This window comes from Echiichthys vipera, assembly GCF_963691815.1.
Source record: "Echiichthys vipera genome assembly, chromosome: 15".
Classification (NCBI taxonomy): Eukaryota; Metazoa; Chordata; class Actinopteri; order Perciformes; family Trachinidae; genus Echiichthys; species Echiichthys vipera.
This window is the reverse complement of record NC_139840.1, coordinates 24,642,162-24,659,908: the sequence shown is the minus strand read 5'-3', so window position 1 is coordinate 24,659,908 and position 17,747 is coordinate 24,642,162. Positions and strand designations below refer to the sequence as shown.

General features: G+C 39.2%; 1 protein-coding gene across 1 annotated transcript in view; it reads right to left on the bottom strand.

Moving 5' to 3' along the window:
• The window catches only part of LOC310957682 (solute carrier family 12 member 7-like), a 31,156-nt gene extending 18,617 nt beyond the window's left edge, over nucleotides 1-12,539 (bottom strand). Inside the window, exons 1-3 of the mRNA XM_083928367.1 lie at nucleotides 11,766-12,539; nucleotides 6,914-7,005; nucleotides 5,856-5,987 (exon numbers count right to left, since the gene is read on the bottom strand). Coding sequence (XP_083784493.1) covers nucleotides 5,856-5,987; nucleotides 6,914-7,005; nucleotides 11,766-11,916 — 375 coding nt within the window. The 5' untranslated portion in view covers nucleotides 11,917-12,539. The remainder of the gene's footprint in view (nucleotides 1-5,855; nucleotides 5,988-6,913; nucleotides 7,006-11,765) is intronic.
• Nucleotides 12,540-17,747: the final 5,208 nt, after the last annotated feature.

Here is a 17,747-nt window from a genome sequence, read left to right as displayed (position 1 = left end):
AATTTTGATGAACTGCTTGGTGAAAACTTCTTACAAAAGGTGAAATATATACATATACAATATATATTTGACCTTGCTCGGACCACACCTATGTTCGACCTGGACCTTTAATTTCCTTTTGTACTGTATCTTGCATGATTGGGACGCTATTGCAGCTACAAAATCTGTCCACAAACAGTCAGAGAGACATACAAAACACCTGGAAAAGTACTCAAAACCACTTCTATATAATGTGTAAATATTGCTCACTTTAAAAGTGTAACTGCAGGACACAAGACGTCTCCTACTCCACTGAAAAGCCCATTCTTAGTGTACGCAGTGGAGGTTTTAAATTTCCACATTCCCTCAAACTCTGAACGTAACATATCAGTCCCAATTGCAGTAGAAATAGCGTTAATATGCAATAGCAATAAATAATTATATGAAGAATAAAAAAAAGCAAATAACACTGAAATTTTCCTTTAAATACATAGACCAGGAACTGTAATTACTGTCCTGACTCGGCAGATGTGTCTTTACTCCTGGAGTAAAGTATCAGAACATGAAGAAGTGTTGACACTCCAACATTTAAGATACAGGATTTTCTTACAATAATAATATTAATAATACTAATAATAATCTATCTTATGTTATTAGAACATGTTAAATCTCACTATCTCTGACAGCGTGCAAAAATCACTTATGCACATATTTAAATTTTTCTTCCAAAAGAAAATTAATATGATAAATAAAATCAAAGAAAGTCAATGATCGATACAACAGCGTTCGGTACAAAGTAACATTATTGAAAGCTCCTACAGTCTCACTTTTTACAGTATGCATTTCACAAACATGTACTATCTCCCTCTAAAAAACAAATGTACGTACCATTTTTCGAGTAACAAACACTTTGTCCATTTCACTCAGTTGTCTGTCTAAATACTGTGAAGTGCCTGATGTTGATCTGCGGATCTCCCACATCTTCTCTTGTGTCTTAATCTCTCTTTCTTTCTGCAGTCTGTCCTATTCTTTTTTTAGTCTCATATCGCATTCGGTGCACTCTTAAAGAAAGAACACAGCTGTCATTCAGGGGGCAGGGTTTACTAAAACATCATCAATTCCTCTAAACAAAGCTACAGTCCAAGGTCCTACTGTCTTTCTCCCAAAGACAGCAAGAGGCACGTTTTTTTTTATTTGGAGCATATTTTCAAAGATTTCATATGATTTGGATCTCTACCGTCTGCAGCATGTACAGTTATTACCATTGAATTTGGGAGTTTACATATAGTTGGATGTTATATTGGGTACTTAACAGGATGATTCTGGTACTTTCAGGCACAATATATCCAAATTTAAGTACCTTTAACTACCTAAAAACAAATTCAGCACAATATTCATACTCCATAGAGGATTGCAGACGTTGAGGAAGAATTTAAGTGAAATATAATTTTGCAGAAAACATAATTAGAAACCTTTACTGATTCTCTTTTCAGTAAAAAATGCAGTATTTCAAAAATCCTATGGCTATGGTCCAGGTTACTACAACATAGCTGAGAGGATAAAAAAATGTCCATCTGTTCGACCTTTGTAAATCTCTGTAGGCTAAATGTACAACAACAATATAGGTACTTTATACCTTGTGAAATATAGTGACCAACAACTTTAAATAAAGTCATATTTGCCATATTGTTATAAGTGACATTTCACTAGTCTATAGTCCTCTACTGTCCTTTATCCGACTTCAAACCTTTGTAGTCATTGTCCCTGAGAAAAGACAAAAAACAAAGAAACAGCCCAATGTTTTTCTGGGCTGGGCAGCTCCGGTTGCTTTCATAAGTCTTCTTTCCCCTCGTTTAGGGCCTAAGATGCAGTAACAGCTTTATAAATGCAGGTAGTTTACACTCTTTAAAAAAAAGTTATTTCCTATATTCATACTACTCTCACATCAGGCCCATTGATTATGAAGCTACAGTGTATTATCTTAGCGAAGCATAAAGACTGGAAACACGGTGCAAACAGCAGCAAATTTAAAGTTCCATAATTAACATATTAAAAAGGAAGAAAGTGTCCAGCCCATACACTGTACAATAACGATGGATGTAGCTTCTGGGTCTGAAAAGTGCCTTTAACCTGCATTCTTTCTTATGTGCAGCAGGGGGTGACTCCACTTGTTGCAAAAAAAGAAGGTTTGTACAGAAGTCAATGAGAAGATGAGCCTTCTTCTCATTAGATTTATTACCTCAGTAAACATTTTCAATTTTCACACAATAGTAAATACTGTTCCCATTTAGAGTCAAATAGAGGATAAAGCAGGGGATGTTTAGGGCAGGGCTACCTTGTGACTGACTGCTAGCAACGGGATAGAGGCTAAGCGATACATATACAAAGAACTTTGCACATTAAAATAGCCATGAAACTTGTTTTTGGGTGTTGTGTTAAATTCTGAGGAATTTGACCCTCTCATAGTGTGTTTTCACTTCATTCAAGTTTATTATAACATTGTGGTCGCTTGAAATGTCTCGATAAGCATTCTGTTGCACCTTGCAAGCAAAGCTAATGTTAGCTAGCTCTTACTATATGGGAAACTGGTGATTTTCAACCAGCTCTTTGTCATCACAGCTAACAACAACACTCACCCGTCAGCATTTAGATTAGCGCAGCGCCATATAAACAACAGATATGACAGCCTGAAGCTGCTTAGTGCTCCTACCCAACTCCACTCTTTCCAACCCTCCACCTTCCTCAAACAAGATGGTGACGGCCAAAATACCAATCTCCTGGCTTCAAAATGGTAGTCAACAAACTAATGGGTGATATCAGGAATTAATGGACGCAGGAGACGCTGATGCCTATGCTGCTTCCAGGATGCATACTGCTATGACTGCGGAGCATGACAAGGTGCAACAGCCCCGCAACAAACGGGCTGTGTGAAAGGGTCTTATGAGGGCTGAGGGAAAGTTTGCTGGCCAGACTGAAGCAGCAGTAATAAGGTGAGTAGCGAAGGACACAGGCTGCTATACACACTCTTTGAATTCACAGCTGTGCTTTGTATTTGAGCAAAAGAAAAGTGTCCTTTCTGGTCATGACCTAAACTTGAATTTTACTGGTCAAGAGTTGGTGGTTTTCGGTCTTTTTCCTCACATCAAAGCAATGCTATTGATCTTGTGACTCCAGTTATCAAGGTAGGCTACGATGAAAGAAAGGTTGTTTGAACACCAGTGATATGTGAGCAGCCCCACTGTTCTATCAGCCCAATAATGGCATTAGTTAATGTATCTTTGGTATAACTCCAAATGGATTCTGTATTTATTGGGTGTTTGTTTTTTGTTGTGCAGCACACACTCAAAGATCCCAAGGGTGTCACATGGACCTCAGTTGATTAAGTATGGATATTTGGAAGGTCAGAAGATATTGTCTCTCTCTATCTGCACCAAAATACCTCAGTACACTGGTAGTGGCTTCATGCAGCATCTAGCTGATCATCACAAAACTGAAAAACTCAAATCTCTATCAAGTCTGCAGGACACATAAGATGTGTCCAATGTTAAAAATTCAGCTGATCCAGCTTCTCAAATGTGGATGTTTGGTCGTTTTCTTTGTCTTTTTTAATAGCAAGTGGAATATAGTGGTTGTGGACGGCTGGTTGGACAAAAAAAGCCAACAAAGTCTGCAAACCAATACAAAAATACATAGGCACGGACATGACACGTCACGTAGAGTAGATTTTTTTACCTGCTACACACACTCCATCTTTGTACATGTGGTTGCTGCCAGCTTCACTGTGTCAATATTGAGTTTAGCAGAGTGATAATGCAGTTGGTTTTGCAGGGCTTGTATACGGAGGCTCTATTAACCGGTACTGAATGAAATAACTAGGTTGTTTATTATTTTACTGTCAAATCTTAAAACACTCACAAGACTGCTCTGATGCCTCACATTGCCTCTGGTACAAAGAGGCATTTACTGTATCTTAATCGTTTTTAAACAGATTGTACTGCTGCAGCCCCATACGCTCTGTCCCCTAAAACCGTCTTAAACTAAAGCCAGCACTTTATCATCATAGTCATTGAGTATTCATAATGTAATATGCTACAGAGCCAAACACAAAAAGGTATATATTATAAGTTCTGGGGACATTTTCATGGGACACTTTACCCTGCAAAATGTACCAGGGTTTGCAGGGATGGCTGCTGATTGGTCAAACACACACACAATCAGTTCAGCTGGTTCAACTCATCTACTGCTTTATTACTCAAACAATGAAGTATCGATTTATGACCATTTCAAGATGAGGGGAGGACATTTGGCTTTGTTTGATAAGATTAAAGAAAAGTTAGGTTTTGCTGTCAGCTTCTAGACTCTCAAATTGAACTGCGGTTGCAGACGTGCGTCTTTGCAATGGGCTGAAGTTCCCAAATAGTTCTTATTATTGTTTTCCCAGGGACTTAGCGCCCCCAACAAGCCCCTATAGTGTGTATTTACCATACAGTAATAACACAGCAGCAGTCTTCGAAACACAAATCTGAACTATAAAGATTCCCCAGTTACATATTCTCCAGCCCCTTGTAGCAGTTTACTGTCTTTGTCTTTTGTACTACAGGCTATACAAAATCTGCAGATAAGTAATAATCATAAATCTCAATAGATGAATGACTTAAAAGAACATTTTCCTCACAATACGGCCCATTCTTTAGAGATGTTTATGAGCTGTGCTTCTCATAGGATCATCCCAAGATATCAAAATTCAAACTGTATTTAAAGAAGACAATATACTGACACAAAGGAATCATTTTTGCTGACATTTTGCTCATTCTACTGCTTAATACCTACACTCACATGGTTTTACACTGCCATTTATTACCTTTTCTTTAACTTTCCTTTAAGGATTCCTGACAAAGAAAAAGATAACCAATAGCTAAATGCTGTCTCTTTTCAGATGCTGTTTTATTACATAATTTGATTGAAACATTGAATGGTTTCATAAAGTAAGGTGTTATTGTTCTCTTTGCAATATTGCTTTATTCTCTCCAAGTTAACGCTTTATTGATGTAATGGGGTAGCCTCGTAAGACCATCCTGATCTCACGAGCTCCACTGTATTTTACTCACAGATCAGTCTGGTAACGCGGGGCAGAGAAAATTTGGAGAAGCGATCGAACCAATCAGCGTTGGTTTAGAGGCGGGTTTGAGTGTGATGCAGGGGGAAGTGACTGTTCAGTGTAAACAAAACAACATGGCGGCTTCCCCGGATTAGATGAGTGCAGCTATTGAGCAAGACGCTCGCTTACACTTTTTTTCTCTGGATCCTTTTGTTGAATATGGACCGGGCACCTGAAATTGTGCCTATTATCCGTAAATTCACGTTACACAAACGGAAAATATCCTTTACCCACATGTTGTTTACTTTCTGAGCTTTGCCTCCACGCTGTTAGTATGCGCTCCTTTGATCTGATTGTTTGATTTGGCCCGTATGTTGGTGATGGTTTATCCAATCAGCATCCACTATTTTCGCCCCTTCCAAAAGATCTCCAAACGAGAGTTCCCAGATGGATATGCTGAGACAATGAGAATGAATCCATCTGGTAAAGTCAGGTTAGTAAAGGGGGGCTGCCTTGTTTTTTTCAGGTAGCAGTGAGACAATGAAATACATTCCAGTCGTCTACTTTGAACGACAGATGGACAATAAGACTACCCTGTATTGGCACGCTTGCAGAGCTGGTTGGGCTAGCTCCATTGAAGTGCACTTTACATAAGAAACCTTCCTGAATTGGTCACTACAGTAAGTACGTTGGCTGCTTAAAACTCCAATCTCTACTCAGGATCATGTAGGCACAAAAACTTACATCTCTCAAAATTTCTCAAAAATCAGGTTGTTACCATGACAGTGATCCTCCTGACCCCGTCCTCATACTCGGCCTCCTCATGCTCACGAACACCCTGCGTCAGGTTGGTGTAGGTGGCCAACTTGTTGAGAAGAGATGATACCATAGGAGTACTGTCCATTTCCTCCTGCAGAGAAACAGGGAGAAGTGCATGAATGAAATGAGGTGTGTCAATTGTGTTCTGTCAACACCTGCCGACATCTGTACAGTGTTGTGCTGTTAGCACCCTGCAGCTCTACTGCTGAAGCAGCACACACACATTTTAGAAACCAATTGCCAGAACCAATATGCATGCCCACTCACTCCTGTTTGAGTCTCTTTACACACAAACACAGGCTCCCAGTGTGAGTTAATTTTTAGATCTTATCGAATAATTACTTTTGTCCATTTGAGGTCCTCATTCAGTCGCAAGACTAGAGGAGGCAGAGGCTTTGCAGTCGGGGGGTGAAAGGGTTTGGCTTTTACATACAGCATATACAAATATATGAGAGGGCTTATAATAAATTTAATTGAGATTTTAATTTGACTTGAGTTATCCATTAGTATTTTCTTGTGTGCTTTTATTTTATTTTACATTATTGGTTTTATCTGTTTTATAATTTACTGATTTTTTATTATTTCCTGATTTAAATGTGCAACCTTTGGTTTTCATTATTATCATACTTTTATTATCCACATTTCTTTGGAGCCAGAAAACTTCGGATCATACAGCTGGGTCTCAAACTCTTTTCCTAATTAAAACAGAACAAGAGCGTTCTTTTCTGCTATGCGGGTCTGTTTACAGCCCCTTCCCCTCTCTTCTCTTGAACCTTGACCTGAAATATGTGTTATGTGTTGTTATGTAGTCTGTGAGCGCAGACTTCTGTGATTCCCTTACTCTTGATCATGTGAATTCATGATTTTGTAAGTTTGGGTCCCCGGGGAGAAACCATATTTCTCAAACCTATGAACCTGAAATTGAGCATAATATCCCCTTTTAAGATGTCAGATTAAGCGGACAGTTCATAAACATTCATAATCAGTGCGTTTGGGGAAACATCCTTTTTGTCTTACCTCAAACAGGGCCATGTTCTTGCCTTCATAGTAGTGCTCTCTGTCATCGTCCGAGGGGATGAATGGACTGGACTCTCTCTGACTCTCGTCTCCTAATGAGATAACAGGAAAAACATCCATGTAAGACACCAACTATTGCTATTGAGTACAGGGATCACCTGTTCATGTATCTAGAACAGCTGTAGCAGCAGATATACTGTATTAGTAGCAGTGATGTACTGTAGACCTGGACCTATTGTACTAGTACAGTAGTGGTAGTAGGCATGTAAGGGTGATAACCATACACACACCCCTCTGTGGGTTTCATTTGTGTCTTTGTCAGCTGAATATTTAGGCCTACTCCTCGTTAAAACACTTTCAGGCGATGTTTTAGTAGAAAAAGAAGCCACACAAATGAAAGCTATATGGCCGTGTCGTTCTGAAACTTTGTAGAGAATCGGGGGTCAAGAAGTTTGGCCTTTTGACAATCAGCTTTTGTAAAAGACAAAACAGCATAGATGAGGTTGCCTTTTTATTTTCCTCTCAATTTGGTTTCTTTTGCCCCTGGTTGTCATGCAGTGGTCTCAGTTTATTAGGGCTGGGTTAAAACATCACACTAGATCACACTGTTATCAGGCCATCAGTATTGCCTTGAAGAGCCAGACCCTGGCAGTGCTTCAGAGATCAATGAATACACTTTAATAAGAAGAACAGTGTACTGTGGATGCACATGACATGGTGAGGATTATAACAAAACTCTAGCATGCAAAGATGAGCTGGGAAGTACCAAACTCAATCCTTTAAACAAACTGAAAGGATCTTTCCAGAGCATCTAAAACCTCGTGTGCAGAGGTTAACATCAGGGTTAGATCTGTAATCAGTGTTAGCTTTGCGTCATCCTGCAGTCACTTTGTATCCAAAATGAACAAAGGAAACGGGGAAGTAGGGCAACTTTTCTGCCTTCGTTTTCACAAGGATGAACATATATCTGCCGCAGATATCTTGTGTGACAGCCGTGATTTAAGGACATGTAGTCTAAAAGAACAACACACTGTATGTCCGATCACAGATGAGCAGCGGAGGGCGGGGAGAAGCCAAATTTCTCAATGAGGGAGATAAGTAGGTTTTTTTTGTTTACTTTCTATGTAACTGTAACTTAGTTCAGTAAGAGATGCTACTACACTTTACTGTACTTTACTGTAACTTAGTTCAGTAAGAAATGCTGCTACACTTTACTGTACTTAACTGTAACTTAGTTCAGTAGGAAATGCTGCTACATTTTTAATACTGTTATCACTTATCGCTCCTTCTCACTTATTTAGTTTGTACTTATTTTATTTCAATATGCTGCTAAACTGCACGCTGCGTAATGTTGTATATTCTATATACCTGCGTTTAACCACAATGTCCGTTGCACTCTGTCACATTTAGTTATTGTTTGATTTATGTTAGGTTAGCTTTATTTTTATTTGATTTATGTTTTTATGCTTATTGTAACTCTGACCCTTTTCCCATCTTTGTATTGAAACTGTTGCACAATCATTTCCCTCAAGATAAAAAAAGCTTCTTGAATCCTGAATCTTGAATGAGGGAAAATCCATGTTAAACAAAACATTAATCACAGCAGAGTAGATTTTACACACTGAGAATAAACTTTATTTACAGAGCACCTTTCATATAAAGAAATGCAGCTCAAAGTGCTTTACGTTAAAAGCGCAGTGATTATAACATTGAAAAGTAAAAATAAAACAGAAGGACAAACAATTAAATAGTTAAAAAATAAAGGAACTAAAGTGAAGAGCAACCAACTGTAGAAACAGACAAAATTATGGAGCAAATAATACAATAAAACACCGAAATAGAAGAAAAAAATCCATAAATGGGAATAAATGTCTCGCCACTGCAACTTTTACTGAAATACTAATAAAGAGAAGAGATTTATGTTTTTTTATCTATTAAAAAACAAATGCGTAAAAGCACACGCCACCACACACCTCAGGTGTGCACAGAAAGTCTCATTAGTGAAAAGCGGATACAAAGAGTGTAATTCTGTAAGAGTGTGAATATCTCCCTCACACGGTTCTTTCATTTGCACAAAAAAAAATCCAGTCTTTTGGAAAGCTTCGCTTGCAGTGATGGTGTTAATCAGCAGGTGTCCATATTTCTCTATATTCAACAGCAGGGTGTCCTAGAGGCTCAGTTCACCAAGTACACCACGACATGTGCAATACAGAATTGTATAACAGGCTGCAAAATTATTATTATTATAACATACAAAATACTAAGATGGATTTGGTTGGCGTGTACGTTAACAGTATATGTCCCCTTTTTTGGATTTCTGCAGATTAATCGTATTCAGATGCTCAGATGAAGTAAAGTGATAAATCTAACTTAAGAGTACGGTCTATTTTGTATAAAGCAGGGGTACCAGTTGGTCCAGTAAACATTAGCAGTCCATTGAGGACATTTCACAGGATTTCTGGTATAAGTTAATAGTTTGTTACTCCTGCGGCCATTTTAAATGATCAGAGAAATGGGAGTGTGTGGTGATTAGTCTAAAGTCTACAGTTCTGTAACATGTCTAAGAGAAGTGATAGAATTAAGTCAAAGGTCATAAAGTTCATGTACCTTGTGACCAACCCATAACCCTAACCATTCAGTACAATTGAGTGAGTGTCAAACCGGCTTGTTGAGGCATTACTCAAGCGACAATCCAACCAACAACCAACAAAAGTCACAGGGGACTTAAATAGAAACACACTGCACTTTTGGCACTTAGCCCACCCCACCAAGCTCACATATGAGAAACAATACCATTTATGCTTTAACATCCTTTTCCACTGTACTGTTGCTAAAAGTGGCTGTGTTCAGTGCCCAGGGGGAAGGACGTGACGATCAGGCATGGCTGTGGTGCTTCAGCCATCACAACTGAAGGCAGAACATTTCTAAATATTTAATTTCACTCTCCAGTCACTGTAAGTCTCTGAGGGTTTGAAACAACAGAAGTCAACAGAATAGTTTTGCATTTGGGGAAATATAGACTCATATGCTTTTGGAGTCCGGGGCGTGGTTGGATGAGATGATCAGTCAATATGAAGATAACACAAGCAGCTGATTAGCTTAGCACACAGACTAGGAACAGGGGGGAAAGAGCTAGCCGAGCTCCGTCAACAGTAATTTGCATTAAGTTTGTTCACACTGAAAAGCACCAGGCTAGCTGTCCCCTGTTTCCAGTCTTTATGCTGAGGTAAGCTAATAAGCTTCTGGTTATACCCTTATATATACCGTCTATAAATAACAGTGGTATTGATCAAATAGAGAAATATTTCACAATATGTCAAATTATTCCAGTAGCAATTTATTTTGCCATTCTCTCTGTTTATTGTAACGTTGCATCTAAATATTCTTCATTTATCTTTAATTTTATGCAGTTTTCAACATTCATTTTTGTTAGTTAAACTATTATAATTTTTCAAAAACAAATTTTAATGCATATAGGATCCAGCTATCGTTGTGCAAGACAGAAATCTTGAGGTAAGAAATGTTTAGCATTATGCATATTTCACCCAACTTCTAATTGAAGATTAAAAATCTATAACTAATCAAAATATAAGAATAAAGGTTTATTTAAGACCTATAAACATATGTGTTGTGTGCTACCTGAGGAGTAATGATACAAGCAGAAAGTGGAACACTCCAAACCATGATTCTTGTCATAGGATACTGCTTTGGAAAATGATGGTTCTGATGTTATTGTTTATACAGATGACATCTTGTCTAATCAGCACTGTGTGCGCGTACATGAGTGTGTGACCTTTTGAGCGCTGCACATGCTGTGACTTCTGCCTTTACAATGAAAGACATACGTCTCTAATAAAGGGTTTTATCATAGCGCAGGGCTAAAGGGATAACAGTGTTTTAGTTTCATTTCCAAAAGAGCCTGTCTGCAGATTTTTCACATCTAGTTTAGTTTATTCTTCATGAAGAGTACTACTCAGCCTGTGAAAACAGTTGTATAATTCTCTTATCTCTTTGGGGAGACGATAACTCTGATGGTGCCATCACCCCTGAAACTAGGGGTTGAAACAGCGTTTTTAAAATGAAAACGATCTCTATCCTCACAAGCGTTTAGGCATTCAGAACTCGCCTGAAAACGCAAATCACATCCCACTCATGTACACTGGGTATGCACTTGCCGGTGTAAACGTAGTGACTGATTACGATTATAGCTTTAGAAATAGCTTGCCACCTGTGCATGTAGGCAGCACTAGCATTATCAAATGCAAAATTGAACTGGCAACAGCTGCTAGGATCGATAACAAGCTTACAAATGCCAATATGCATAAGGAAGGACACTTCGGGACTGATAAAACCCATCAAGACGCGAACATTGGGTGTCTTTTTCATCATTTCCAAAGGTCTCCGTTCCTATCAGTCCAGACTAAAACACAACCTGAGTTTCTAACTAAAACAAGGTCAGCAGCATTTTCCAATGTCTCCGCTTTAGGGGTTCTAAAACGCTTGAGTTTACACCAGGCAACATTGCAAAAGATATGAGTTTTTAAAAAAAACATGCGGATGTAACCTCCTCTGCAAGTACCAGCTAGTTGATCAATGTCACATTTTAAACCTGTGTGTGTGTGCGTTTGTTTGTTAGTGTGTTTGTGCTCAGCATGTGCATGTCATAACATGCATCTGACTGCTTGTGTCAGCGCGCTTCCGTTGGTACAATGACGCACATAGTTGATCACACATAAACATTTTAACACCTATCTTTCACCCGCTGCATGCTGGGATAGATTCCAGCTCCCTCATGGCTCCCTCAAAGCAGACCACCATGAGCATGTTTACAACATTTATACCATACTCTTACCTGAGTGTGATCCTTGTAAGTTGTCCTCATCATCTTCCACCTTAAAAATCTTGCCCAAACTGACAGGTTTGCTGCCTCCAGCCGCAGCAGCGCCACTGCTGCTGCCACCCTCTGCATCCTCCACTGGCACTACAGTGAAGTTGGTGGGCATTTTGGCTATTCAAATAGTCTGGAAGAAAGTAAACGAAGGGGTGTCCAGTGACAACAACAAGGATGGCACTAGCTGTTCAACTTTCACCCCCACAGTGCGAAGAAGAGACGCATCCAAAGTAAGTCAAATCAAGGCCCCGGTGAGCTAAACTGTAGTTTGACCTCAACATGGCAGCAAATCTTTTGTTTCATTCCTCCTGGAGTTTCCTCTAAACTCTGGGTGAAAGTTCCGCCTCCTGCACATGAGGCAGGCCAAAGTCCAGCTGTGTATCTCTTCACTCTCTCCTTGTTCCTTTCCCTCCCTTTTCCCCCCACTGCTCCAAGACTATTGTCCCATGTGACTCTATTTACCATATGAACAGAGCTGGAGTCCATACATGGAGTGCCCTGCAGCTCCACCCATTACTCTGACTGTCCCACTTCTCTCACTCACACCTTTGTAAATGCCAAAGAGGTAGTGAAACAAACTCTAAAGTGTCCATTAAAGTGTCCAAAGTAAATCCACTTTGACTGAAAACGACAGCTGGCTCATATGTAACGAGGACAATCCAAACTGAACTCTTATCTGTTCTGTTCTTCTGGCTTTGGTTTGGTTTCCTCTTCTCCCTTCCCTGGTAGGTTTTCCGTCTATGGTTTCCTCCAGGTAAACAAAATGGGTGTTACCTTTCCCACAGTGCATTATGGGTAGCGGTGAAGTGCTTTTGTTCAGCACATGCTCACACACATTGTGCCTGCTAAGGAAACACCTTGAAAACCTTGGACGCTTAACTTTCCTCCAGCATAGATTACAATGGACAGACACAGGGAAAAGGGAATACGCTTTGAATAACAATGGATATGAGCAAACATGAATTGTTTTCTGTTTGTCGGAATGATCTTTTTTTTTTTTTTACACTCTTGCGCAAGGTTTTCTTTAGAAGTTGGGACATTTATCTTGATGTATTTTAACCTATTTTAAGAAGGATATGTAGTATATGTATGTATGTAAGTATATAAAATGAATACAGTATGCATGTTCACATTTACATGTCTTCATCAGTCTTTTTTTTTTTTCTGTAGCATTCTGGTTGGACACTTGAATACAGCATTGAAGTAAATATACCCAGACTCCATTTGCCATTTTTGTTATCAGGTTGAAACTCACTGTAGAATTTAATATCAATAACAATAAACACTGTTGTTTACTCACAAAGTGGTCTTATGTTGTGATTTTCTTTATACCTCGCTGGTTCATAAAATAGTAATAACACAGCAAATGGTGCTGCCAACGTCCTGTACATCTGCAGTTACATAACGCTTTTCACTTAGCACAATGACAAATTTAACAAATACATAATAATAATGATAATGAAATTATTATGGAGGTGCAAAACAGCTTTAACCATATGTTACCTTCTATCCGTTTTTATGAAGAACTATTCAAAATTATGTTATGGGTCCACATCTGCAATACCACTCGTGTGTCACACGGTTTACCCCAAAAAGTTGGCATTAACGCATTAACAAACAATTCAATGTTTTGTTCTGTAGCTTTGTTTAGCCTAGCTTAGCTTAGCTTATTCTGCCATCCTCACCTTAGCTTTGAACATACAATATGTGAACATACAATATGTCTTTAAGCTTAGCAAAACCCTAGCCTTACCATGGCTTAGTTTATGTTATTGTAGCTTAGCATAGTTTAGCCAAAACTTCCTCTAAATACTTCACTTAATCGTTGAGATGCGGTGTTTTGTCATTCAGAGTTTTACTTAGGTGCTAAACTGGTTTTGCAGTTGAACTCTAAGTCATATCTTTCTACATTAGTGTCACCGCGTCACATTCCTGCATATTTCCCGTGATTGATGCTGTCTCACTGACCCCACAGAGGAATGACTTTCTCTGTGTGTTTTACTTTGGATCACAAAACCCTCTCCCTTTATGTTACTCTAACACTGGTGATGCTTTTAAGTGTTTCTGTCTTTTGTTTGACAGAGGAATCAAGAAAATTTAGAGTTACCAGATGGAATTTTTACCTAAAACTTAACTAAACTCAACAGTGTAAAGTGATCTTGAACACCTTGAATGTAGCACACCGTCTCCTGCATTTTTAAAATACAGGCCGCCCAGATGTTTGACCAGATGTTTGTCTTTAAAGACTGAGTATTCGTCCCCGGGCCTATTTCAAAACTGCTGAGCCATGTAATAGTTAATATGAAATATAGTGTGCCATGAAATGTAGGCCTTGATAAACAGAACTGGATTGGAACAGCAGTGAAAGCAAACATGGCTCAAGTTTAACCTGCAGACACCAGTTCTACAGCTAGCCTCATATCAGATAATGACCCAGCCACAAAAGTCACACTGGAAACCACAAAGGAAAACTGCTATTTGTTCAGCTTTGTTTAGAAATTGGTGTACAATTGAGCTGTACGTATTTCTTTTCCTTCATCAGCTTTAAGCTCGATGGTAAAGAGCTGAGCTTTAGAAAATTTGCATTCAGTTTGGATTTTGGTTGACCTTCTGACCTTCACTTTAACCATTAATTTGTGTGTGCGTCAGTGCCACATGTTGTCATGACTCTAATTTTAAGGCATTTAAAGAAATGGTCAGGTGATGGTGACATGGTGTGCTTGTGTACTGCCAGTAGAGTGTGCTGTAGGTTCATTTTGACAATGAACAGCAGAAACTGACATGTCCAGCCAACGTCCAGCCGACCAGGAAGTGTATATAGTTCGAAAGCATAGGTTTTAGCCACGGTTCACAGCAGCAGGCGGTAGTAATGAGCAGAGGTGCATACTTAATTTGCCTGAGGACTTGTGACAACAAGTATCAGCATTGTTGAAAGTACTCAATCAATGTTTTGTGCTGACCTCTGACCTTTCTGTGAAATGCATGTATATTTACAAGTATGCATGCTTGCTTATATTGGTGTTTGACAAGATGCAAATCCTCCAACCACCTTGCTTAAAAAAAGGCCAAACATTTATTTGCTGGAATCAGCTTCTCATTGGTGTGATATCACTTGGCCCATAACTGAACTACCTTGGCTTCTCCCTCTTGGACAAAACTGCCATTTTATACTCCTCAGATGGCTTAAGCCTGAATGTTGAAAAAAAGTGAAAGCGAGAGAGTCTGGGGTGAAATCAAATCCCTTTAGCAAACAGCAAAAAGGTCAGTGCTGACGCAGACCGGGGAACAGCCTGCCCTCCCTCAAGACTATATTCTTAAGTGGCTAGATTCTATTTGTAGCATTTGTACCTGTTTACTGACTCCCCCAGTCCAAAACCAGGTAGCTGTGCAAACATACTGGAGGGTTTGGACGACTTCTTGTGTCATCACACGGGGGATAAATTTCAACTGCTCGCACTGTGCTGTCAGACCGCAAAACGTAATATCAGGGCGAAAGGGCTAAGGTCTGTCAGGGCTGGGGTGCACTTTTTATTCACTCTGCATTTGCTTCCATATGCTAATGTCTGTAATAATGATCTGGTAGGAAAATACATGCAAATGAGTTGCAGTTTCCCTCTAGATAAAGCAACATTGCAGTGTTTTGTTGAGCAATGCATAACTTACATGCAATGAAAAGGTATGGTTACATTGTAACCTTGGTTCTCTGAGTGAAGAGACCATCTCTCCACGATTGGATATGTAACAGAGTGGAGTCTCGATATAATAGAAAACAGTTGGTTCTATACTTTAGCACAGCTTTATTGAATGCTCAACTGATTGGTCACGAGGGGTGACCAAGCAAAACAACAGTGGAGGCTTCCAAAGAGGTTAGTTTAGATGCTGCAATAGCATCAGTTTTATCAGAACCTGGAGAGAAGAGAAGCGCACTGGAGGTTTTTCTCGATGGAAAAGATTGGATAACTGTTTTGTTTTTTGTTTTGTTTCTTTTTTTGGGGGGGGGGGGGGGGGGGGTTGTACCAGGCTGTAAACAACAACATTTATTTCTGCTGTATAGTTGGCCATGTAAGTGGCCATTCAAGAAACCACAGTTTTTGGCATTTCTGCATTGACTTCATTTTCCAGCACTGGAGGTTCCAGGTTATTTCTCAATAGCAGATTGCTCATTTGAATAACAGAGCGTTGCTACAGACACAGTTCTGATTATAGACTCTAGAGGACCATTTTTAAATCAACTAAACCATAAACAATGTTCCAGAAACATTTGAACAGCATTCAAAGCCCTTGAACCATCGCTGCTAAAAGTCGCTATTCCTTACCTTGTGCTGCTTGGTGACCCATCTAGTTAAATTACATTAATGTTATAGGAAGCTTAATTTTCTTTGGTCAGCTCGCAGTTTTTTCTGTTGGATACCTAACAGCTAAACTTAAAAGGCTCTGTTTTCTCTACAAATCTAATATTGAACCTTTTCATGGTAAAATATTATTGGCTTATTTTATGACAGCATTTTTAAGAGTGTAGTATTTGTGAACTTTGCTGTAAAGACAACACTGCGGGCACATAATCCTTAAACCATATTATTCTAAAATTTCAGCTTTTCATTTAATAATAAATTGGGTATTTTGGCCAAGTGGTGTACTGTATAGTGGCATTGAAGATCATATACAGTGCCTACCTTGTCCTTGCCCTTCATCTTTTTTTAGGGACATGCCCACTCTACTTACAGCAATGCCCAGAACACCCAGTAGTATTTTCATTTATTTCATCTCCCTCTTTCTAGAAAGTGTCAAGCTTTTTTACACACGCAGTCTCACAAAAACTGGATGTTCTTTTGGCGTGAAAACCTGAATACAACATGTGAATGAATTTCATAACTATCAAGGTGAAAAATATCTGATCGTTTGTGTGTGTGTACTCAGCAAGCTGTAAGCGACAGGAGGGCACCAGAAGAGCGCGGCCAGCAGTTAGACAACTATTTTTGGTACAAGTGGAAAATTTCTACGGGGATTCTATGGTGGTGGGGACCAACAGCAGAGGATCAGGGGGTAAGGAGAAAGTCTGTGAATCTTGTGGGACTGTGGGAAACAGTGACCCGCTGCCACACTCTACTGGCACTGGAGGTCTACCTGTGGGTTACCAACAAAACAGGAGGGGAGGGAGAGCTGCCAAGCCCATAATTTGACTTTGGAATCAGTATATGTGTGTGTGAATGTGTTTGGTGGGTCCTAGGTGTGGAACTCTGGTTAAGCCGAAATTCACCATCCTTAAAATAAATCTTCAAACTTTTTTTTCTTTGATTAACTAAGTAGAACAATCTGGAAACGATTAAATCATGCCAATGATTTTCTTCACGGCAGCTTTTTGAAATAAAACAAGATAGACCATTTCTCTTGTGCCAAACACTGTCACTTGAGAAGAGTAGAAAGGATGGATAGAGGAGGAATGACAAAGACTGCAGCCTGCAAAAAGAATAAAGAATTGAGGCAGAGAATAGTACTGCAAAGTCTGTAGGTGGAAAATGAGGAGGAGTATCGAAATAAGGACTATGACTAAAAAACGTGGATGAACTTACTTCGAGTTCTTCCTGCTACATGAACAAGCACAAGTATGACTACAAATGACATGATATCAAATGTTTGTTAGCGGGAGCACAATTTGGGATTTCTTTTAAACCTCAATCTGTCAAAGCATATTTCAATTGTAATTAAAAGGATACGTTCACAATTTTAAACCAGCACTGTATCATGGCAATGTGGGCAGTATTTGCAGACAAATAGTGGGTTCCTTCCTTTGTGCAGGAGGACAGATAAGAGGCCAAATATTCAGCCAGGCACTTGTAGTTTTAAGCACGCAGAGAAGAACAGGGTGATTGTGAAAGTTCAAATTGTAATGATTACCCGCTATGAACTGTGACTGCTTACTGTACTGCACTCAGTCCAATAGGA